Genomic DNA, 23,196 nt, shown 5'->3' on the forward strand with positions numbered 1-23,196 from the left:
TGTAGCTCTAATATGTATCCTTGTTAATCAAGTTAGCTCATTTGTATTGACAGAGTTAAATTCATTTCTATATCTCTGAGAAACTGAATCTTAACTCCTTCCTCGCCAGTTTATTTGTGGTTTATTTGTCACTTAAAAGCCATTTTTTTAATTTTATTATAATATTGTTAGAAGATAAAGACAAAAAAGACAAAATGCCTACCAAAACAAAATATCCACAAACAAGTACAAGACCAAGACCTGTGCATACATGATTATGACTTATTTTCCATTCTATCTCAGGAGGAAATGCAGATGTAGCGATTTTCTGTACAGATAACTTGCAAATATTCTATTTGGATATTGATATTGTATTTTTTCAAATTTCCGCAATCAATTGCTTTAGAGAAAAAAAACAATATACAAGCTACTTGTGAAAAAAATCATTACTTGCAGATGGAGAAACATTTGGTTCAACCTGATTTCTACCCTAACCAATTACAACAGAAAACACTACATTGATGTATGGATTCAAAAGTAAATAAATCATTTATATTAATTTTGGGGTTTTGTGTGTTATGTTTGTGTGTTTAGTGTTGGTAAGTTGGGGTTTTCATAGTGAGGAAACCGCCCCACCCCTCATTACTGCTCATTGTTTAATGTGTGGTGATTGAGGCTGACATTAAAGGAGCCGTCTGTAAGAAATGGCCAAAACTGGTACTGCAGTCACTTTCAAAATATTGTTGAGCGGCGTGTACCCTCCCCCTCCTCCCCCCGACCAGAGGTTGCCAGGTAGGCTGCAGAATGCAGCAGGAATGTAGGCTGCCATGGCTGTGATAATTAGAGCCGAGCTGGCAACCCGGATGCCGAAACAATACTGACTTGGTGATTGGGAGATAGGTGGAGGGTGGAGCTTCAGGCCAAAACAAAAAATGACAACACAAACATCAGTTGAGGGCTGCAACTCCTCTTTTTAAACTGGAATATCCTGGCTTGAGTGCTGTTGTCAGTGACATAAGTATTTGAAATGAACATGATTTTTAAATGTCTGTTGACATATCGGGGTCATTTTATGATTCGTTTTATTATTGCTCTTACATACAGCTCCTTTAAGTAAAGTATAACATTCTATTGTACTCAGACTGAAAATGGACAAAAACTTTGTTTTTCTGTTTAAAGGAAATTCCCCTTCCACTGTAAGCACCACAATACATTCCAGGACACATTGGTACAAAGTATCAAAGTTAAAAACAAACTCAAGTTTAGTTTTTCTTTGAAACTCTTCCTCTCATTTTGAGCTTTCTCCACCAGATATTAAGACAGAGTCTAGAAGAACATTTTACTTGTACTTCTTGTGAAAATACATACCGTAGTTTTACATTCGGTGGAGGACTTTTAGGGTATGTTTACTCTTTACTATTAGCAGAATACTTTGGCCCTGTCCCAATACTCCCCCTACCCCTAGTTTTCATCCCTACCCCTACATTTTGCGTGAGGGTAGTGGTGTCCCAATTCCTCTTTACACCTAGGAGTAGTGAAGAAAACTAGTGTAGTGGCTATGAATCTGTCCCTACGGAGCAAGTGTTTTCCGATGCACACTAGCTGATCTAGGGACAGAAAAATGTCCCAGAATGCTTTTCGTCGTCATTTGCGGACTGAATCAAAAAAAAAAACATGGCGGACATTTCTTATTTTTTAGTGAATAAAATCAATATTTTGAGTTAGTTTCTGCATAAAAATGCGTTTTGATTACATTTCTAGCGAGAAATATATTTTTTACTTTCATAATATTCACTCAGTGAATGTACATAATCACTCGTTTGCTCGTTTGCCGAAGATCACGCCAGAATAAAGGCTGATTTATGGTTCCGTGTTACACCAACGCAGAGCCTACGGCGTAGGTTACGTAACCTACGCCATAGGCTCTGCACCGATTTAACGCGGACCCATAAATCAGCTCCGGAGCCGGCAGGCAGAAATCTCAAAATTTTCGGAGCAAATTTCTTAACAGGCATAGCTACAACTGTTAGATTTAATCTATTAAACCAAAATTTATCTTCCTAAATGATTTATTTCAGCCAGCGGTAATTCTCAACAGAGCTGCAGGTTTCTCCCCCGGGACGACGGCGCAGGGCGATCACGTCTGTACTCCGACTGCTGCTGCTCTGAACTGGCGGCTCTTCTCATCTCCGAAAACATCAGATCAAATTTCTTAACAGGCGTTATTTGGATAAACTGAGCCCAGGTTGGGGATCTTAACGGTTACTTTTACGCCTGAAAAAATATTAAAACGTAATAAAGTGGCATATTAACAGCGCTACAGCTGAAATTAAAACAGCTTTTGGCTCTCAGCTTCCTGATATTAGGGGTGGTGTGCTGAAAGTAGGAGTAGTGGGTGTATTGAGACAGGGCCCTGGGAAGATTTCAAGTGCCCTAAAATCTGTCCCTTCTTTTTTAGGGGTAGTGATAGTGAGGGAGGGCTAGTGGTAGAAAGTAGGGGGTGTATTGGGATTGGGCCTTTATCTGCTCACCTAGTTGACTCCCTTGTCCAGTCTTGGATGAGGGTGTGTGGGGTTTAATGTTTGGCATCCCTCCACCTCTTCCAGGTGGGACCTTTTATGCTTTTACTATGGGAAAAACCAAAGACATTTAAGTTACATCTTCTTCACTAAACTACATCGTGAAATAAAGTAAGTAAACGTCAGCTAAACTTACAACGAACACCTTCCCCCGTGCCGATCTCTTAGATAAAAATAAGAACAGGTTTAATTAGCATGTCTCATGACAAATGCATGAGCTGAGGAGGTCGTTGTCATGGCAGAAAGTGAAAGAGAACATTGGTAGGCTATCAACTTACCTCTATCGATACACTTTTTTTTGCCAGTTATCTGCCTGGTATTTTTAACTATGCGACTCCCTTTTTGTGGTAAAAGAAAAACTAGTTATTCATATATGTTTTGTACAAAGAGATCAGCCAAAATCCAGTGAAGTTTCTGTCAATCTTCTTGGGCGGTTGCTCAGCAACAAGGGGCTGCGCTTGGAGAGGGTGAGTTGCGTTCAAGAGCATCGTTGCTCAATTTAATTTGAGCACTTCAAATAAAGCTAGGCAAATAAATAAATAAATCATTAATTTCTTGAATGTTTCACATGGATGAGATTTTAGATTTTTTTAAAAACATTTCATCGGTGTATATTGAATGGACAGTTCCACGGAGTATGGACTATGAGAGCAAAAACACTACTGCAACCCATTTGACTGGGAAGTCATAATTTCTCACAGTGAAATAATATGTGACTCATATTATTTTTTAATATCCTGTATCTGTACCATCTAAAGTAAGAAAAAGACAGAAATATAGGTCTAATCACATGTAAATGGATAAGGTTTGTACATTGTGGGGTTATATGCATTCGGTCAAAGGAGCTGATTCTGAAAAACCTATATCATTTAAAAAGTCCTACATTGTAATTGTAATCACAACCAGTCACATTGTAGCCTAACACATTTCTCAAATACATTTTGATCAGAGCTTTAAAATATACCAACAAAAACATTTAAATGTTCATGTCTGCAACTGCTCTCTTCTCAGGTTGCTCAAAATTGTTATTTAACTAATAACTGCTTTTAAATGATGACTTACGAGCGATAAAAGCATTATTTGTTGGTTTGTCTTATGTAAAAGCAGTGCAGAACACCACTGCAGTGACCTAATAAGGAAAGCCCGAATAATGTATCGTTCTTCTTTTCTTTTTTCTTCTTCTTTTTTGGATTGCCCCAAATTTCTAAGTAGGCCTGAATGCATTTTATTTGTCCCTTAATGTTATGAGATGTTCAGAAAGAGAGAGAAGGTAAAAAAAAAAAAATCTGTGGCTGTTTTGGATGCATCTTATTTGTGCTCTTTTCTATGTATTCAAGAAAAATGCTGAAATAATATCTCTTAAGACAATTTTAGTGTGGGCTACCTTTTAACATGAGTGTATTATTTTGCTATTACCTTTACCAATACAAGTTGTTTGTCTACGCCTCGTTACAGAAACAGAGGAATATGCAAAGTATTGCATATGCATGGGGGGGGCGGGAGGGGGGTATTTATTTTTTTCTGTTTATGCATCAAAGTTGAACATTTTGCAGACACACTGGCGCATGTGAAGAGATTCCGCATTACGTCATCGTCGGTGGGGTGATGGGGAGGGGGGTTAAGGCTGATTTATGGTTCTGCGTTAAATTGACGCAGAGCCTACGCCGTACGGTGCGCGTCGCCGCGTACTACTACGCCGTATGCTCTGCGTCGATTTAACGCAGAGCATAATTCAGGCTTCACACTGAGCGCAGAGCGCTGCCTTGCCTCGCAGTGATTCCTCTCTGCTCAGCTCCTCTCAGCCAGTCCGCTGCACGAACATTTCCACAACACGAGCTTTGCAGGAGAGCACCAGAAGATCGGTCTCGTCGTGCAGTGATGCAGCGCCGCACACCAAAGAAACCTTGATCGAAACGAAGGACGCGGCTGATTCCTGGATGGAGGACAGTGTTGTTGCATGACATGCCTCGAAATAAACCCTGGTAAGTCTCGTGCGAAAGCGATGCTGCTGCACCCTGCAGAGGGCTGGCGGCCACCAGCAAGGCGACCTTTCCCTACTTTGTCACTATGGATGACATGAGTTTGTCGATAGATAAATCATCGGACATTGGTTGGGCTTGAACACGCATGCAGGAGGTTGCAGACGTTTTCTGTAACACTGAGACCTTTTGTCTCACGTCCACACAGGTGCTTTTTGACGTGACGGGTGATGCATGCTTGGTGAGGTGCCTGTTGCCGTCCCCCTTGTCCTGTTACTGATGATGATGGTGGATTGTAGTTGTGTTTTCTTGAAGAACACCAGTGCCCAGTGGCGTCAATTCAGTCAAAGCTAAGGTATGGCAAGGTTACGAGTCACAGAACTTAACTAGAGTATCAATCAACACATCCAGCAAATACTCATCACACAAGTCTGCTATGGAGCTTATCTGTGTGGTCAAGAAAATTGGAACTTTTTCAAATGCAGTCTCGCTCACTGCAAAAACTCAAAATCTTACCAGGAATATTTGTCTTATTTCTAGTTAAAATGTCTCATTTTTAGTCAAAAAAATCTCATTACACTTAAAACAAGAGTCATCACCAGAAAAATAACTTGTTATTTGACCATTTTCACCTGTTTCAAGTAAATTTTCACTTGAAATAAGTAGAAAAATCTGCCAGTGGGACAAGATTTATCTTCTTATTACAAGCAAAAAAATCTTGTCCCACTGGCAGATTTTTCTACTTAATTTAAGTGAAAATTTACTTGAAACAGGGGGAAATGGTTGTTTTTGAGTCTTGTCTTAAATGTAATGAGATTTTTTTTTTTACAAAAATTAGACATTTTAACTAGAAATAAGACAAATATTCTTGTTAAGATTTTGAGTTTTTGCTGTGTATAATAAATAGTGAAATCGATCATGTTGTTCTGATTTGCATTTGTAGTTATTCTATATGTATTAAGTAATAGAATAATCAATACAAATAGACACAGACTAATTCCATAAATGTATTTAAAAAACAAACATTTACATTTTCCCTTGAAGCCAAAGTGTGGCGGCTGCCATACCTTGCCATACCCAATTGACGCCCCTGCCAGTGCCCACATCTCTCCTTGAAGCTTGTGACTGAAATGCAAATTGGATAAGTAAGCAGCACCTTCCAATGACAGCGTCCTAAACTTAATCAGCGCACCAACAACCATAAATTTGTAGCTGCTCTTGGGGGGTCCCCCCAAGTTTTTGCCTTTTTGCAGCTGAAACCATGGTGATGATCAGCAGGCGACAGCCCTGCAGACATCACAGACTGGTACCAGGCATTCTGAGAAAACTTCTCTCACTACCTACACAGCCTTTACTGCAGCTCCAAAACACACAACAGTTTATTAACCTAAAAGTATGTGCTTCAGTCTTGCTTTACGGTTATGTAATTTGCATACAAGTGTAGTTGTAAAAATAACCCTGGCCAATCAGTCCTAACAGCTGCCATTTACTGCAAGCCAGCTACACAGATTGAACTGTAACTCAAGCAATTACTTGTGTTTGGATATGTACCATGCTCCAAATGAACAGCACTATCCTCAGCGAATTTATTTAGCTGCTACAGAAATAGAATTAAAATGTAAACGCACGATTAATAGACCTTTTCTTTTTGTTATTGTTGGACTGATGTTGGACCAACACAAGTGCTCTGCCATATTAAAAGTTCCAGGGAGACCCTTGGCAGTTTTTAGCCCTTCAAGTCACTCAGTACTCTTGAGGACATGAGATAATTTGTTCTTTTAAGGGCATTTAGTTTTTAATACAGACACAGTGAAAGTGCCATAAAGAAGGAGCAATGCTTGCCAGCCAGATGCCAGGAATGAGGTTTGGGGTCTGCAACTAGAGCGTCAGCAAAGCTGTTCAAGAATGTGGAGCGTTCTCATTTGTAGTTAAAGATAGAGGCAGCACACACTGTATCCTGGCTTAGAGCTTCTAATTTCAGATGCTGGGAGTCAGGCCCATCCACATGGGCAAGTTTTGTTGTGCTGCTAGCTTGTTTGAAAGGAGGTTGTGTTTTTAACAGCTGTTTCACGAAGGAAGACATGGTTCTGTAATAACCCAACTCAACCTGGGGAAAGGAATACAACTATGGTGCGTTATAAAAGGTACAACAATCGTCCTTTTGCTTTCCCCTGGCAAACACGTTGCTTTGGCTGTACTGGTTTATTACTTCTATCACTGAAAAGAGACCACAGAAGGTCACATAACTCTTACTCATAATGTGTTTGCTTGTGGTGAGAGAAAAGATAATAGTGTTAATCTGTAAAACTGTAAAATACTTGTACACTTCTATATTCACCCACTCCTTAAGTGATAACTGGGCCTGAATGACCATTACTTTCAAGATGACATTGGAGTATGGGCTTCCTGCAGTTGCATGACATTGCTGTGCATCTAAAACTGATATTTATTTTTGTGGCTGCATCCATCATTGTCTTACAACTGAAGATATGCCCATCTATTATTTGCGCTTTTGCACAGTTGTCATTTGCAACATCACCTCATTAAATAGACTACAAAAAGCAGACGATTTTCATCACTCTGTGGACGTTTATTCTCTGCTGTATTGTGCTGTTTGTGATAGCAGCTATATTGATTGGAAAGTAATTTGCTGAAATACTGCACTTGATTCTGTAATACCTGGTCATCCTAGTAACTTAACAGTAAAAAAAAAGGAATAAATAAAAGTTGCTTTTTAATATCAGGTGAATTCCAGTTTTATAATATTTGGGTCTGTTAATTATTGCCGAGGTATTTCAAAATAACGTGCTTGAATGAGTGTCTTCCAAAAAATAGAAAGAAAGAAAAGAAAGGTGTTTTCAAGGCACTCACCCAAGATTGCAACTGTGCTCTAAACCAACAGTCAGCCAAGTATTATCTTATAAGAGATATTTACAAATGAAAGAAACACTTTTCTCTTAAACTTTGCTGGTCTGCAGTGGGAGGTGTTATATGTCTGTGTTTTTTTTACGAACGGAGTGGGTAGGATCTTTGCTGCCATGGAAACAAACCACATGACTAGGTGTATTAGATTGCCTTGGACAGTGTGCAGTGAGGCATGGTGTGAGCATTCTCTCTGCAGCTCTGCCCCTTACAAAGTCTTGTCTTTGTCTGCTCAAGTTTTTTCTTTCTTTATAATTTCTGATTACCCCTGCTATATAATAGTTTGAGGTTGCCCACATTCTTAAAATATCCGGAAAAGTGAGGTCAGTATGTTAGTACCAGGGCCTGATTAACCCACAGTAGGGCACTGGGCCAGAATGAGCTATTGGCCCCTTTTGTCCCCCTTTCTGGGAAAGTGTACACCTCAGCAACTCCAGCATGTTATTCTACACTATGATACATGGTATTATGCTGATCTATTCATTGATAGAGTATTTTGTTTTTTTGTTTGACTTCCTTTTTGTAGTGCAAACACAAAAGAAAAAATGTGTTCATAAAGTATTAAATGGTGCACTTATAGCTCTTATGTTAGTGTATTTCACTAAGAAACTTCCAATGTTATAGTGGTAGTTAAAAAAAGAAAAAAAGATTAACGTAGCCTCTAAATTTGAAATGTGAAGCCAATGAAATATGTGCATTTATTCTAATGGCGAGCAAGAGGTTGACTCATCTGTTGCAAAGGGACAAAAAATGTTAAAAATGAGCTGCTTAACACAATTTCGTAATTTAGATTTCAATGTATGCAAGCATAAAGGTCCCACAGAGGATGTAACAAGTCAAGTTTTACAAATCAATTCAGGCACACCATGCCACAACCTTTTTCTATGTAATATATCGATTAATTACCCATCAGGAATTAATTAAGTATTTTTTAATTGAATTCAATTGAATATAAAAGAAAGGCTTTTATAATTCACCTTTTCCATAACTATTCTTTTCAAGCACCCTTTCAAAACAATTATCATTTGCCATTATTTAAAAGGACCTGGTGACTTTTTTCAAACACATACTACACAAGTTATGAATCACAGTTGAGCAACCGTCATGTCCTGCAACCATACAGCAAAATGAGAGAGGGAAAAAATAGAAAGATCTGGTTGGAAATCAAACACAATAAGCTAAAGAGATGAATTGATTTATTCATCTAATACGAGCAACAGCAGAGCCGATCAGTGGATCAAATTCAGAGCGAGAGGGTAAGCAGCCACTTGGCTGTTTTTAAAGGACTCCTCATACCACCTTTACCAAGAGGGACAGTATCGGTAGACTCATCTTCTCTCTGCCAGTCTATCAGCTCTCCTACCTTAAGTGAGTATATCCAGGCAGGCAGCCTTCTTTTCACCCAGTTAGATGAGATGTGGGAAAAAGACAGACAATTTTGGCTTTAAGCATCCACATTTCAGTTTAGTTCTCTGTTTTAGTTTCTCCAATGCTGCAAAGAGAATAGTTTTCAGATAAGGAAGCATAGCCACACACCTGAGAAAAAGTACAACAATGACAGTCCCTCAGTTTGAGGCATAGTAACACTCCCTGGCCTGTGTTCCATGCCTTAAAACTCAAATGTTTAACATGAATGGTTTAATGAAAGCAAAAGATGCATTTTTTTAAATAAATTATTAGTTTAACTTTCACACTCTATAAGAATTTCTTTCACCCACTTGAAAGGATTAATTATTCCCTAGAAGACCTGAAACAGCCTGTACTAAAGTATAGAAAAATAGTGTAATGTCTTCTTCGTTTTTTTTTTTAATACAAAGTTCTGAACTCTAATTGTATTATCCCAATCATCAGGTTGATGTCTACAATTCAGCATGCTTTCTTGTTAACTAAGCTTCTGTTAGGGAGTGTCTATCTAATTACTGGCAAACCTGCAACTGGATGGTGATGTATTGTGTTCCCAGGTTTGCAACCATATCCACTTGTTGCTACAGTCCAGCTCCTCTCTCTTACCCAAAAATGGTATTTTATCTCCAAGAAATGAAGATTACTGTGTAAAAGAGTTAAACTTGAAAAACTGTACTCTGCAAACCAATGGGGGTGACATCATAGTAGCAAAACCCTGGCCTGTATGCTGTTGGAGTTCACTACAAGAACACTGTATTTCAGATCATCATCAGCTATTTCTCCGGGTTTTGCAGCTTTCGCTTCAGTCTTAACGGCAGTATCTACCGTATCTATCTATCTATCTAATCTATCTATCTATTTTAGTCGTTGAGAAGCTGCTCTAGTCTGCTGTATGAAATTAGCTGACCATTGCTTTAAAAAAAAAAACGTTTTCTTTTTTTAAGTGTTCTGCAAGACTGGAATATGATGAGTCCATCACAATGTATGTCAGTATAACATTAGAACGTACTCACACTGAGTTGCATCTTTTGAAAAGGACACAATATTATTAGATTACATATATTCCATCAACCAAATGGTCTGTATATGAAAGCTGGATCAGCTTTAACGAACACGTCAAGATTGTCTCTGAGGATAAACTGGGGGAACACAATGGAGCTGAAAAACATTAAGAAGGGCAAATTCAGTGACTGTGCAATGCTGTAAATGAAACTAAATGCTGAGGCTCATGGGTGCTGACATTATTTTTTCTCTTCTTGATCAGAATGATTGAAGACTGCGGGCAGAGTGGTGACAACATGGCAGATAGAAGGCAGCTGTATGTCGAGATGAGTAAGTGCTCAGGGCCAGAGCTCAGTGTGATGTATATCAGACTGTTTTACTCACTGACCATAAAAATGGCAAATTCTTCTTTAATAAGCCTCGTGTGAAGCAAATATCATGAAGATTGAGTGTCCCCACTGATGTTAAGGAGATGGATTTTAAATACTAACACACATGCCAGTACTGTTCACACATAAACATTTTTTTTTGTTGCCATTCAACCATTAACATGATACTTGTTCGTAATCTCAGAGACTGCTGACCCCACCTGATGTGTTGAGAGGTGGGGTACAACTTGGAAAAGTCGGATCTTGAGAGTATATTTCATCCGCTCTTGGGAACAAGAAATGCAAAATTGAAATACTTATAAACATAAACATGCATACAACACCATACTTTATCAGAACCTTTAATCATCACATGCTGAATTAGATATAAACATAAGAAAAAATCTGAGATCTTAAACTTTCCATTTTGATTGTTATACATGTTCTTCTAGCTGATATTTTTCACGTTAAATAATGAATACATCTTCTTCAGGGGCTCAAGATTTGGATTCCATACGGTTGTCAACGTACAGAACAGCCTGCAAGCTCAGATTTGTGCAGAAGAAGTGTAACTGTGAGTCCGACGCATTGAATGTTTTACTACATCACGCCAATCATACTTGGCTGGCATCAAAACGCTCCTTTTTGTTTTGTTTGTTTTGTTTCCAGTGCATTTGGTTGATATTTGGAACGTCATCGAGGCTTTCCGTGAGAACAACCTCAACAGCATGGACGTCAGTGCTGAGCTCTCTGTGGCTCGCTTGGAAGTGGTACTGTCCACTATCTTTTACCAGTTAAACAAGCGCATGCCCACCACCCACCAGATCAACGTGGAGCAGTCCATAAGCCTGCTGCTCAACTTCCTGCTGGCGGCTTATGACCCGTGAGTAACGTGTCATATGACATTCGTTTGCTGCTGGTGTACTCTCATGTTGGCAGTTTTGACGTGAGCTAATGAAGCATGAGATCTATATGTGATGTGTCAGCCACAGAGGAGGGAAAACATACTATTTCCAATGATAATATGGCAACATATGGGCTTAAAAGTACATGTTTTTGTGTGATTAAAGCAAAGCTTAATACAGTTAAAGCAAGCAGTCATTTTAATGCAAACTTTCCTTTAGAAAAACAAGATTGAATGTGTCCCTTTTACAAAAACAGTTGAATTCAATGGATTCTGGTCTTGACATATCCCTTTGAATGAATCTGAGCTTTTCTTTGTCATTTATTGCTTCTTTTAGGGAGGGGCATGGCAAGATATCTATCTTCGTTGTGAAGACGGTCCTTGCAACCATGTGTGGAGGGAAAATTCTGGATAAATTAAGATGTAAGAAGCAAAAGAAAATCTTTTCCTGCTTATAATTGTGAAAAATTGCATGATTATCACATATATTCCCAGTAATAAATCAACATATTGTCTTTGTAAACGTCACAGTTTTCTAGTCAAATCAATGTAATGAGCTAGAATGTATAACACAAACTTATTACTGACTGGATTTTCTGTGTTTCAGTCTTAGTCTGTTGTTTTTAGACACAGCAGTAATGTTGGCCTGGTTCCTCACGGCCATAGGAAGCCCTTATTCATTATGCCAATGATAGACTTTGTTACATAATGTACAAAAATCTGTGGGAGCAGCAGCTTGTAAGAGAACAAGATGAGGGCTGGTGTTTTGTTACAACTGATCATTACAACTGCTTTATTTTGATTTGTTTTCACAAACAAGTGGGGATAATTGCGTTGTGTAATTAGCCGACTGTGGAGGCATCTGAAAATTGCTTTGATTAATTCCTTTTATGTCTCCCCTCGATTTTTGCAGATATCTTTTCACAAATATCCGATTCAGCTGGGATAATCGTGCACTCGCAGTTTGACCAGTTTCTGCGCGAGGTTCTCAAATTACCCATGGCGGTGTTTGAGGGACCTTCTTTCGGCTACACTGAGCAAGCTGCACGGACCTGCTTTGGCCAGCAGGTACGATTCGATTAACCAGTTTAAAACATCCGTTATTGTATGAATATTGATGAAAATTAATCTTGCTCTTCTCTGTAACAAACATCAATAGAAAAAGGTCTCCCTCAACACATTCCTCGATACCTTGATGTCAGACCCGCCCCCCCAGTGTTTGGTGTGGTTTCCGCTTATGCATCGACTCGCCAACGTGGAGAACGGTAAAAGTCCACACACATTATTTCCTAGAAAAGCTTGCAGTCCTGCGTGGATGTAAAGTTCAGCTTTGCATCATCATCACACAATTAGTCAAGCAGAGACACACAGAGTGTTGTAGCACGTTTGTGTGTCATAAGCAACATAAGCAACGTCCATGTGAGCAGAGTAGCACCGTGACATGTGCTCACACACACACCGTATTTAGCTCTCGCTTCACTGCCTTCTGTTTACACTGAGAACAACATTGTCAATATCTCACTACATCTCTCCTTAGATTGATGGTAATTAATCCTGTCCCGTATGCAATTCGTCTGCACAATATCTGGTATTCTAGTCACATCTGCTTGTGTGCGTGTGTTTGTGCATCTGTGTGCACGTGTGTTTTGCGTGCGTGTGGCCCCTCCTCTCCTCCCTGCAGTCTTTCACCCGGTCGAGTGCTCCTACTGCCATACTGAGAGTATGATGGGCTTCCGCTACCGCTGCCAGCAATGTCATAATTACCAGCTCTGTCAGGACTGCTTCTGGAGGGGGCATGCCAGTGGTTCCCATAGCAACCAGCACCAAATGAAGGAGTATACGTCATGGGTAAGGAAAGAGGAGGGGAGGAGGGGAGGTACGGGCTAAGGGAGGTGTGTCTGGATTGGATCAGTCAATGTGGATATTTCTGTTCTGCTTCTTCAGCACCATATAAAGATGCTGCATTTCCATTGTAGTTGATAGTATTGATGTCATATATTTTTTTTGATTTAACATTTGGCATGTCCCCTCTGTATTTCTTTTAGAAGTCCCCTGCGAAGAAGTTATCCAATGTCCTCAGTAAGTCACTGAGCTGTGCATCCAGCAGAGAGCCCCTTCACCCCATGTTTCCTGAAATGCCAGAGAAACCTCTCAACCTAGCTCATATTGTGTAAGTTCATCTTTTTGTTATTCTTTTTAACAATGCCGAAGCTGAGGAATTAATGTAGGACTTATATTTTACTGCACTTCTAAAATGTTTGGTTCTATCCTTCAGTTTATAATAATCCCATAGCTACCTCCGAGTCTGAAGTGATTCTCGTGAAGCTCTTTGCTCAACTGATCAATGAGCTTTAATTATAGCTTTGGGAATAGAACTTGTAACAGTGCTAATACCTCATTCTGTGGTTTACCTGTTCCATTTTTTATGTAGTACAAGCAGAGACTTTTTGGAATCTGGCGCTGCCAATTTAAGCCCTCATTTCAGACTCTGCATATTTCATTTATTTTAACACATATTATGAGAATTACATTGAATACAAAATAACTTCTATTAATAGCTCCATCAGCTTTGCAACTTTTAAACCAATTTTAATTCAGTGTAAGAACTAGAAAACCATATACAGTGGGGCAAAAAAGTATTGTCAGCCACCAATTGTGAAAGTTCTACCACTTAAAAAGATGAGAGAAGCCTGTAACTTTCATCATAACTCAACTATGAGAGACAGAATGGGGGGAAAGAATCCAGGATATCACATTGTAGGAGTTTTACTGAATTAATTGGTAAATTCCCTGGTAAAATAAGTATTTGGTCACCTACAAACAAGCAAGATTTCTGGCTTTCACAGACCTGTAACTTCTTCTTTAAGAGGCTCCTCTGTCCTCCACTCGTTCTCTGTATTAATGGCACCTGTTTAGGTTATCAGTATAAAAGACAACTGTCCACAACCTCAAACAGTCACACTCCAAACTCCACAATGGCCAAGACCACAGAGCTGTCAAAGGACCTGAGAAACAAAATTGTAGACCTGCACCAGGCTGGGAAGACTGAATCTGCAACAGGTCAGCAGCTTGGTGTGAAGAAATCAACTGTGGCAGCAATTATTAGAAAATGGAAGACTTACAAGCCACTGATAATGTCCCTGGATCTGGGGCTCCACGCAAGATCTCACCCCGTGGGGTAAAAATGATCACAAGAACGGTGAGTAAAACTCCCAGAACCACACGGGGGACCTAGTGAATGACCTGCAGAGAGCTGGGACCAACGTAACAAAGGTACCATCAGTAACTCACTACGCCGCCATGGACTCAAATCCTCAAGTGCCAGACGTCCCCCTGCTGAAGACAGTACATGTTCAGACCCGTCTGAAGTTTGCTAGAGAGCATTTGGATGATGCAGAAGAGGCTTGGGAGAATGTTATTTGGTCAGATGAAACCAAAATAGAACTTTTTGGTAGAAACACAACCTGTCGTGTTTGGAGGTGAAAGAAAAGCTGAGAACACCAAACCTACTGTGAAGCATGGGGGTGGAAACATCATGCTTTGGGGAGGTTTTTCTGCAAAGGGACCAGGACGACTGATCCGTGTATGGGAAAGAATGAATGAGGCCATGTATCATGAGATTTTGAGTGAAAACCTCCTTCCATCAGCAAGGGCATTGAATATGAAACGTGGCTGGGTCTTTCAGCATGACAATGATCCCAAACACACCGCCCGGGCAACGAAGGAGTGGCTTCGTAAGAAACATTTCCAGGTCCAGGAGTGGCCCAGTCTCCAGATCTCAACCCCATAGAAAATCTTTGGAGGGAGTTGAAAGTCTGTGTGTCCATGTGATTTTCAGGATTTTTTTTTTTCATTTTGTCTCTCATAGTTGACTGGTGTCTGACTAAATACTTTTTTGCCCCACTGTATGTAGTTTATGCCTATATTAGGTTTTGCATAAACAAATTAAATACACAAAGTTGGAAAATTGCTTTGTAAAGTTTGGTATTAAAAAGATCCTTTAATGCTGTGTGGGGTTTTCGTTACTTTCGGTGTGCTACGTAAATACTGGTCATTTTAGAGCGCTGCAACGTTACAATGGTCAAAGTTGGCTGATAGTCACTACAACAGGTTCCTTTCCCTGTGTTTGTCCTTGTTTATCATGTCCACTGTGTACATATTGGCTTCAACAGCAAATATAAAAGCTCTTCAGGTACTTCAGGCATCTCAGCAGATTTATTTATTTTTTTACATTGCAACTTGTGTTATTTGTACATTTACCGACCAGTTGGGTTAAAAATTTTATGACATATGGGACGCTTTCATACAGTTTACAATCTACTACTTGCATGATGTCTTTTGTCATGCTTTTGTTTCAAATAACCAAAAAGAAAATGGTCACAATGCATGCAATAATTGGAAATAACAGTGTGGGTTTTTTTTTTTTTTTTGTAAAAAATGTGACCAATCAGAAAAGACCAGGGGCCTCATTTATAAAGCTTGCATGCGCACAAAACAGGGCTTTAAAGATGCTGGAGCTGAAACAGATTACTAATATACACTCAGTGGTCTTTTCATGAAGTACACGTTGCTGGTACTGAGTTAGGCCCCCTTTGCCTCCAAAGTAGCCTTAATTCTCTGTGGCATAGACTCGATAGAAGTCTGGTTCATACCTCAGCGATCCTAGTCCATATTGGCATCACATAGATGTCCACATTTGTCAGCTCCACATCTGTGTTGCAACTCTCCCGTCTCACCACGTCATAAAGGTGCTGATATCCGGTGAGCTTTGCGTCCATTTAATTACCCCGACCTAATTTTCATGTCAGAGAAAGCATTTTAAAATGATTTGAACTTTGACATCGGTGCATTATCCTGCTGAAAGCAGCCATCAGCGGATAACTAGTGTCATTTTCCCATTTTAGGCTGACAGGAGTGGAACCCTTCAAGCTTTAAAGCGCTTTGCATACAGAGATGGACTTCTGCATACCTTGTTAGTAACAAGGGGGTTATTGACTTGCTGCCGCCTTTCTATCATCTTGCACAGTCTGGCCATTCTTCTCTGACCTCTGGCATGAAAAAGGCAATTTTGCCCAGAGAATTGACGTGTACTGGACATTTACTCTTTTTCAGACCTTTCTTTGTATACTCTAGAGATGGTTACATGTGGAAATCTGAACAGATGAGCAGTTTCTGAATTGCTGCCTTCAAAACCACTTAAATCATCGTTCTTCTTCATTGATCCTCAGTTTGAACTTCCTCCGGTCATCTTGACACTCTTTACATACCTGAAATGCATTGAGCTGCTCCCTCATGATGAACTGATTAGATATTTCTATCAAACGAGCAACTGGTCTGTGAGAGTAAACGTTAAAACTAATATCTACAGTCTTACTTCCAGGTGAAAACAATTATTTTATTTATTCTTTTAACTGTAAATGTCTTGCACGTTACTTGTAATATTGCCTTGGAGAATTGATCCGATTGTAATTAAGTATTCCTTTCCTTGTCCTTTACATTCTTCACAATAGAGATACGTGGTGAGTTTGCCTTAATTATTTACCATACTTGTATGTTTTATGCCCCGTCCACACGTAGCCGGGTATCTGCTAAACCGAAGATATTTTCCTACGTTTGGACCTGTCATCCACATGAAAACGCAAATAAACGAATGTTTAAAAAAACTCCGGGCAAAGTGAAGATTTTTGAAATCTCCGTTTACGTATATGCATGTAGACCTGGTGTAGACAGAGACAACCGGAGTTTTGCGTTTTCGAACGTCACATTATGCGCCAAAACAACAACAAATCTGCTCTGACGTCTAATGTCTGACCTTCGTTTACTACAGAACTACAGAAGCATGAATGCCTTGAAAACTGCGGTGGTTCTAATTATTGTGCAGGCTTTGTTTACTTTTATTTTCCACGCCCAACTACTGCTCCAAGAGCACAGGCGACGGACAAGATTGCGGTCGGTAATTTACCCCCTCTTAGACACTCAACCTAGGCATGAACCTCGCCGTAATCATCGACGCCGCTTTTGGGTCAGACCGGGACGCACTGCCAGCTGGTGGGAAAACTTCGAGACTGAAGTCGTACTCCCAGAGGAATGGCGTGAGAATTTTCGTATGTCCCGTTCCTCACTCCTGTCGCTGTCGGAGATGTTACGTCCTCATATTGAGGGGCGGTCCACGGTCATGCGATCACCCGTCAGTGTGATCAAAAAAGTTGCGTGCACGCTTTACTATTTAGCTGACGAGGGCAGATTACGGAAAACAGCTAATGCATTTCGTTTGTCAAGACTGATAGGATTTGGGGAAATAATCGGAAATAATGCCATCTACAGGTTTGGAATGCTTATGAATGTGGTCGAAAAACGCAGATCTTCGGTTATGTGTGGAAGGTTTTTTTTTAAAAACGATGTAATGTGGATACAAATTATTTTATAAACGGAGGGGGGAAATATTCGGTTTTAAAAATACCCGGCTACGTGTGTACATAGCCTTAGTTGCAGTAGATTTGAGTCATTTGTCATCACATTTTAGGTCTAATATTGTCAACACTGAACTGACTGTCACTGTTGTTAACCTGCCATGTCGCTGATTCACTAATTCATTCTTGCATGTTTTCATATATGACATCCCTATAGCATATGTTCCCAAATTCTGGTAAATGTACTCTTCTACTGAAGTGAACAGGAAGTCCCCTTGGCTGAACGAAAGAAGCACAGGCATGTGTTTTAGCTATTTTGATTTAAAATTACATTTATGTCCCACCCAGGCCACCGAGACCAGTGAACATCACCAATGACTACTCACTCTCCCACTCCATGCCTACATCAGGGAACCCTTACTCCACCAAAAAGTGAGTAGACTCAGTCTAACAATAGATGCCCCGGATTTCATAACAGATCTTTTCAGTCGGTCATGCTCCCCGAAGGCCCTGTGCCCCGTGACACACACACTGTCTGTTATTTTCTTTCCTATCTTTTTCTAAATGTGTCTTGGTGTGTGCAAACATTTGTGTATACCCATTTATGTGGCTCCTTGAGCTGAATGTAAATGGCTTGCCTTGCAGTAAGAATAATGATGTTGGGCAAAGAAGGCCCCTGACAGGGGCTGCTCCACATCTGTTGAAAGGGAAAGGGTAAGTGGCGCAGGTGTGCATATGAGAAGGTTTTTCTCCTGCAAATGCATGTGTGAACTAATATAGATAATAATCAAAGGGCATGGACAAGAGTGTTGATTGTCCTCAGAATACTATTAGCAAACCTTCCTTCTTATAGAGGGACTTAATCTGTCGTGCTCAAGGGGCTGTTTCATGAAAATTATTTGCCATTAGTTCAGAATGTCTCTTGAAAGCTTTTCATTCACACAGAAATGGAAAACACTAACTGCGAGCGCCTTATATAAGTGTGTTTTAATGTTACCATTAGTCTCTGCTATGTTAGAGTCTCAGCAGTTACGTCGCATAAACTTGCAGGCTCCTTATTAACCGTGTTTGGAAATTGGTTTACTTGTTTAGTTTAAATGGGATCACTTTGCTATTTCAGTTGCTGTTAATGTTCTATTTTTGAAGATAAAGGTAGTATCGATTTTTCTAGTGAAAGGCATTTGGACTCCTCTCTACCTGCACCACAGAGACTGCTTTCTTGCTCGCCTTCAGAGCAAAAACCTTATTCAAAAACATACAGATGATGTGATGAGTAACAGATTTGCATTAAAGGGGACCTATTATGAAAAACACGTTTTCTCTTGCTTTAACATATATAAAGTGGTCTCCCCTCAGCCTGCCAACTCAGAGAAGGAGGAAAGCAACCAAATTCTGTAGTGTCTGTACAGCCGCCCGGATGATCCATCCAGTGTGATGTGGCTTCTACGAGCCGTTCAGATTCTGCTTCCTTTCGTTACGTATTTGAAAATGCGATTTACATAGATTGGCCTCCGATGCGTGAAACCACGCCCACAACTAACTCCACCGGCCGGAGCTTCCGCCATTTTTTTGTAGCGATGTATCGCGTCATTCAGGCAGCCAATCAGCACAGAGCCTCATCATCATAGCCCCGCCCACTCAGAATCCCGCATAGATAATGAGGTTAGAGAATGGGATGCTAAAGACATTCCTCAGAGGCTGAAAGTCTCATTTATTTAGCAAAAACAATCAAAAGCTTGTTTTTAAGACATTCAAGGTCTGTTTAAGATAAGTATTAGATGCCTGATAGGTCCCCTTTAAGCTACATGTGTAAGAGTATTTGACAGTGCAGTCTCTGTTTGTACAGGCTGACAAAGCTTCAAGTAATAGGGCTTCAAGGAGGTCTACACAATAGCTGATTATTTTTTCTACACTTAATAAGCATTGACTTTTAAAAGCTTAGGACACTGATTAAAAAGTATGACTTTAATGTTTCAATTCAATTATATTTATATGACATCTATTACAACAGAAGTTGTCTCTAGGTGCTTTCCAGAGACCCAGAACATGACCCCCGAGCAATTATTACATAAACAATGGCAGATAAAAACTCTCCTAGTGGGAGAAAAACCTATTATGGCATTTAATGGATATTTTAAACAGGCCTTAAATGTCTTAAAAACAATCAAAAGCTTGTTTTTTCTACATAAATCAGAAATTCAGCCTCTGGGCCATGTCTCTATTTTTACCGCTTCTAACCTTCTCTATGCTGGATTCTGAGGGGCGGGGAGGCTATGATAATGAGGCTCTGTGCTGATTGGCTGCCTGAATTACGTGTAGCAGGGGAGGAAACAAAGCCTCTGGGCAGAAGAGCAGCGGCTGCGTACACAAAGCGTGTCCCATGCGAGCGAGCTTCGGCGACAAAATAAATTCCATTCATTTATTTTTTTTGTATTGGACTGTCCTAACTGGCCGCGAGTTTAACGGTTTCAGTGTGGACAGAGAGCGTCCGATGTCACGTGATAGTCGTACGCTCGCATGCAGTTAGGACACGGTGTAAACGGATCTTAAAGCCTGAATTACGGTTCTGCGTTAAATCGACGCATACTCTCCGCCGTAGGCTCTGCGTTGGTGAAACGCGGAACCATAAATCAGCCTTTAGTTCCCTGGCCGGGTCACCTCGTCTTCACACTATCAGTTCTTTACTCCGATTCCTCATCATTTCATTTCTTATGTTACAAGACAAATGAATCATGTTAACTGTAAAGAAATCACAACACTGAGTGTTCACAAACGGCAACTTTATTGTTAAAAAAAAAAAAAAAAAATTTATGCACTATTGCTGGCTCAAGAAAGGACCGTGCGTCTTCTGAAGGTGTCGTTGAACAGCTTCAGGTGCATTGCTTGGAAGATCTGAAACCATAAACAGAAAAAAATTACTAATAGAGCTCCGGAGCTGAGCTAAATACGTAGCCCATGCAAAGATCATACTTGTAGACCAATAAAAATAACGTCACTTACCGCTGACTCGTGTCCAGTTGCCGGGTCCGTACTGATACTTTTATGAGGGTAAGTGTCGATGCAAAACCTAATTTCCACTGTCTCTCGTTGTTTAAACCATATATCTATGGTTCAAACAGCCACCGCTTCTAAACAATGGTGGAAGCTCCGGCCGGTGGAGTTAGTTGTGGGCGTGGTTTCAGCAGCGGAGGAGGCCGAGACGTGGTTTACATTTTGGTGACGTAACGAAAATGCGCAAATCTGAACGGCTCGTAAAAGTCACATGACACTGGAAGGATCCTCCGGGCGGGGTGTACAGACACTGCACAATTTGGTTGCTTTAGTCCTTCTCTGTGTTGTCAGGGTGAGGGGAGACCACTTTATATATGTTAAAGCAAGAAAAAAACTTGTTTTTCATATAAGGTCACCTTTAAAGCCAAACAGTGGCAAGAAAAACTCCCTTTAGGAGGGAAGAAACCTTGAGCAGGACCAGGCTCATAAGGGGGGGACCCTCCTGCTGGAGGCCAGCTGGGCAGAGTAGGAAATGGAGATCAGACTGAGAGAATGAAGACAGAGAGAGGAGAGACACAGACACAATGGTGAGTTGGTGTACTGCAGGGGTGACTACATAAACAGATTTAGACAGCAGACTATGAGGTGGTCAGAGGGCGGGATTACAGATATCCAACAGACACATCTATACAGACAGGTGGAAGCAAGCAGTAGGATGATCAGAGGGGGGGACCGCAGGGCAGCATGCAGCTCCTGAAGCTCTGGCCTGCAAACATGCATAGAAGCGAAAAGGAGGGAGCAGACCAGCACAACAAAGTACAAGAACAATGGAGCACAATTATAGTGATGACACTCCTTTCACATGACTCCATCAAATCTATCAAACCACATGAGCCAAAACCAAAAACCTCTGGATCCGACTCTTCACACAATGCAAACCCAGTAACCTTTCTATGAGGTAAACACACACCCCAGTTTATAATACATTTCCTTTGCTCCACTGATCAGTATATTTATACTGCCAGTGGACATAAGTCATTTTAAGAATTTTTTTTTTTTGCTTTGTTTTGGTTTTCTGGCTTAAAGCTTTCTATTCTGATTAACTCACTGCAATCATCAGGTAGCCAGGTGTTTGTATCAAAGTCCCAATAAACCAGCAATTTCCAAAGGGACTCCTCAGAGATGAAAGCGCTTCATGAGGTTCATGAGACTATTTTGTTTTTGTTATAATTAATAAACTAACTCCTGTGTTTATGTATTGCTTGTCAGAGGTTATTGGCATGGTTGCTGTACAAGACTACATGCTTAATATGTCTTGTAGGCATGGGTTATTTAAATTATAAACTGACTTTCAATATTTTTAATAGTAGAGAACATAGTCGTTGATACATGATTTTAATAATTTGGCTTGTAATCTTTTATTTCTCTGGGCATGTATTAGTCCATGGTCTTAGCCTCCATCAGTCGTGTGTCTTCCATTCATAGTATGGCCTTGTTTCTCTCTAGTCACCCATGAATAGCTGCCTTTCAGCCACTCTCCTCCTCTCATTTTGTGTTTTGCTCTTTTTCTCCCGCATCTGGTGTCCTCTCTCATTTCCCAGCTATGCCTCTGTTGTCACCTGTGAAATATAATGTTTTATATTTGTGAAACCCTGCACTGTTCCAGGTTGAAGTACAACCTTGATGTCGCTGATAGACTTGCTGATGAACATGTTCTTATTGGCCTCTATGTGAATCTGCTGCAAAACAACCCCAAAACATGGTTAGTGGGTGTGCTGCTGTGTTTGATAAAACACCAGCGGAACAACTGTGTTCTGCTGAATCGCTCTCTCACAGCCTTTCCTCTAACCTAAAGTACTTCTGAATGTTTTACAGTCCTAATCCTGCATGCTATCAGGCTGGTTGGAGAGTGGATGAAATGACCTTTGACATTTCTGTCAACTCATTATTATAACTCAGCTTCACATGGATGTTAAATCTAACACTTGTCTCATCGTCATTTAATTAAATTTGGAGAAGAAAAACCAGTAGATATATTGTATAGTTCACGATGGATTCGTGACTTAATTATCTTCATCGTTATAAAAAGTATTGTGTATTTGGTCTTTTACATCTTGAGTCAGTTTAAAATGAGGTTTGTAGAATCATATATATTTTTACACTGAAATGATGCCATATTCTCACCTCTATACAACATTATCATCATGTTGGATACTCTGTATTGCTTCTTTGTTTTCATGGTTTCATATCTTTCTGTGGTTGTATCTCCTTTATCTGTAACAACAATTAATTTTTTCATTACCATTTTTACGCGATAAACTGAATTAATTTGTGTATTTGTGTGGTTTTTGAATAGCTTAGCATCATTTTGCAGGCCCTTCCGCAAAACACATGCTGTTCTGGCAAACTAATACAAATCTTCAACAAATACAGCTTTCGTTGCAGTTTTTAAATCATATTTTGCGTGTGAATAGATGTACATAATTAATTGTGTCATGTTGTGACCCCCATCTCTATTTTCCTGTTGATCAGTTTACTGGAGAGCAGTAACCACCAAGATGAGGAGCATAGTCTCATCGCCCGCTATGCTGCTAGACTGGCTGCTGATGCTGCGGTGAGATATACAGTATATAAGACATTTATTGCACATAAGTATCC

The 23,196-nt window shown here is 40.1% G+C and overlaps 2 protein-coding genes across 9 annotated transcripts in view; one reads left to right on the forward strand and one right to left on the reverse strand.

The window, feature by feature from the left end:
• Positions 1–4,522, reverse strand: part of LOC133452219 (coiled-coil domain-containing protein 178) — a 21,185-nt gene extending 16,663 nt beyond the window's left edge. Inside the window, 1 exon segment of the mRNA XM_061731439.1 lies at positions 4,321–4,522. Within this exon segment, the coding sequence (XP_061587423.1) occupies positions 4,321–4,522 (202 nt within the window).
• The window catches only part of dtna (dystrobrevin, alpha), a 26,033-nt gene continuing 7,172 nt past the window's right edge, over positions 4,336–23,196 (forward strand). For 4 of the 8 annotated variants that reach the window (XM_061732421.1, XM_061732420.1, XM_061732419.1 and 1 more), the window contains exons 1-13: positions 6,535–6,681; positions 10,128–10,195; positions 10,727–10,807; positions 10,903–11,116; positions 11,475–11,560; positions 12,051–12,205; positions 12,297–12,402; positions 12,819–12,985; positions 13,183–13,307; positions 17,896–17,979; positions 18,193–18,261; positions 22,205–22,300; positions 23,071–23,152. In XM_061732421.1, coding sequence (XP_061588405.1) covers positions 6,665–6,681; positions 10,128–10,195; positions 10,727–10,807; positions 10,903–11,116; positions 11,475–11,560; positions 12,051–12,205; positions 12,297–12,402; positions 12,819–12,985; positions 13,183–13,307; positions 17,896–17,979; positions 18,193–18,261; positions 22,205–22,300; positions 23,071–23,152 — 1,350 coding nt within the window. In that variant the 5' untranslated portion in view covers positions 6,535–6,664. Of the gene's footprint in view, positions 4,541–6,534; positions 6,682–10,127; positions 10,196–10,726; positions 10,808–10,902; positions 11,117–11,474; positions 11,561–12,050; positions 12,206–12,296; positions 12,403–12,818; positions 12,986–13,182; positions 13,308–17,895; positions 17,980–18,192; positions 18,262–22,204; positions 22,301–23,070; positions 23,153–23,196 lie in introns of those variants that run through there. The other 4 variants (XM_061732425.1, XM_061732424.1, XM_061732422.1 and 1 more) reach the window with 3 other exon arrangements.

The sequence above is a fragment of the Cololabis saira genome, chromosome 10 (genome assembly GCF_033807715.1).
Source record: "Cololabis saira isolate AMF1-May2022 chromosome 10, fColSai1.1, whole genome shotgun sequence".
NCBI classification, from domain to species: domain Eukaryota; kingdom Metazoa; phylum Chordata; class Actinopteri; order Beloniformes; family Belonidae; genus Cololabis; species Cololabis saira.